This window comes from Galeopterus variegatus, unplaced genomic scaffold (genome assembly GCF_000696425.1).
Source record: "Galeopterus variegatus unplaced genomic scaffold, G_variegatus-3.0.2 Scaffold9838, whole genome shotgun sequence".
Lineage (NCBI taxonomy): Eukaryota > Metazoa > Chordata > Mammalia > Dermoptera > Cynocephalidae > Galeopterus > Galeopterus variegatus.
In genome coordinates, this window is record NW_007735949.1 from 69,210 (window position 1) to 70,218 (window position 1,009).

At 51.8% G+C, this 1,009-nt stretch overlaps 1 protein-coding gene across 1 annotated transcript in view; it reads right to left on the reverse strand.

The window, feature by feature from the left end:
* CELSR1 (cadherin, EGF LAG seven-pass G-type receptor 1) overlaps positions 1 to 784 on the reverse strand; it is a gene marked incomplete at its 5' end in the record, with an annotated part of 33,922 nt that extends 33,138 nt beyond the window's left edge. The window contains one exon of the mRNA XM_008593897.1: positions 664 to 784. Within this exon, the coding sequence (XP_008592119.1) occupies positions 664 to 784 (121 nt within the window). The remainder of the gene's footprint in view (positions 1 to 663) is intronic.
* Positions 785 to 1,009: the final 225 nt, after the last annotated feature.

Below are 1,009 nucleotides of genomic sequence, written 5' to 3' on the forward strand. Positions count from 1 at the left end.
GTGTGTGTGCGTGTGTGTAGGTATATGTATATGTGTACAGGTGTGCGTGTGCATGTGTGTGGGCATGTGTACAGGTAGGTGTGCGTGTGTGTAGGTGTATGTATATGTGTACAGGTGGATGTGTGCATGTGTGTGCATGTGTACAGATAGGGGTGTGTGTGTGCGTGTGTGTAGGTATATGTATATGTGTACAGGTGTGCGTGTGCATGTGTGTGTGCATGTGTACAGGTACAAGTGTGTGTGTGCGTGTATGGAGGTATATGTATATGTGTACAGGTGGATGTGTGCATGTGTGTGCATGTGTACAGATAGGGGTGTGTGTGTGCGTGTGTGTAGGTATATGTATATGTGTACAGGTGTGTGTGTGTGCATGTGTGTGGGCATGTGTACAGGTAGGTGTGTGTGAGTGTGCACACATGTAGGGAGGTGTGTGTGAATGTGTACAGGTAGAAATATGTGTGTGCGTGTGTACAGATAGGTGTGTGTGAATGTGTGCAGGTAGGTGTGTATGTGAATGTGTACAGATGGGGAGTGTGTGTGCGTGCACATGTGTATAGGTAGGTGTATGTATGCACGTGTGCACACAAGGCCATCTCCCTGGGCTCAGGCCGAGCTGGGGTGCAGGGACACAGCTCTGACCATCCCCTGTGGGCTGGGCCTCACCTTGCACTGGCACTGGCCATTCGTCTTGTTGCAGTCGGGATCGAAGCCTTTGCTGACAGCACAGAGGCACGGCCCGCAGACAGGGTTCCCCCACCAGCCTTTGGGGCATGGAAGGTCGATTCTGTTGGGGAAAAAAGATGGCAGAAAGAAGGCGTACGTAACTGTGCTTTCTGGAACGAGAGGAAGGCTGTTGGAGGCCTGGGCAGCACAGAGAGGGTTGCTCAGGAGCCTTGGCAGAGCTCCTGGCATCTCCCTCCCTGTCACATGGCCTCAGTTTCCCCCAATGGCTCCCAACCTTACCCTCCCACCCCCTACCAGGACCCTTATAATTTTTTTTTTCCTTTTT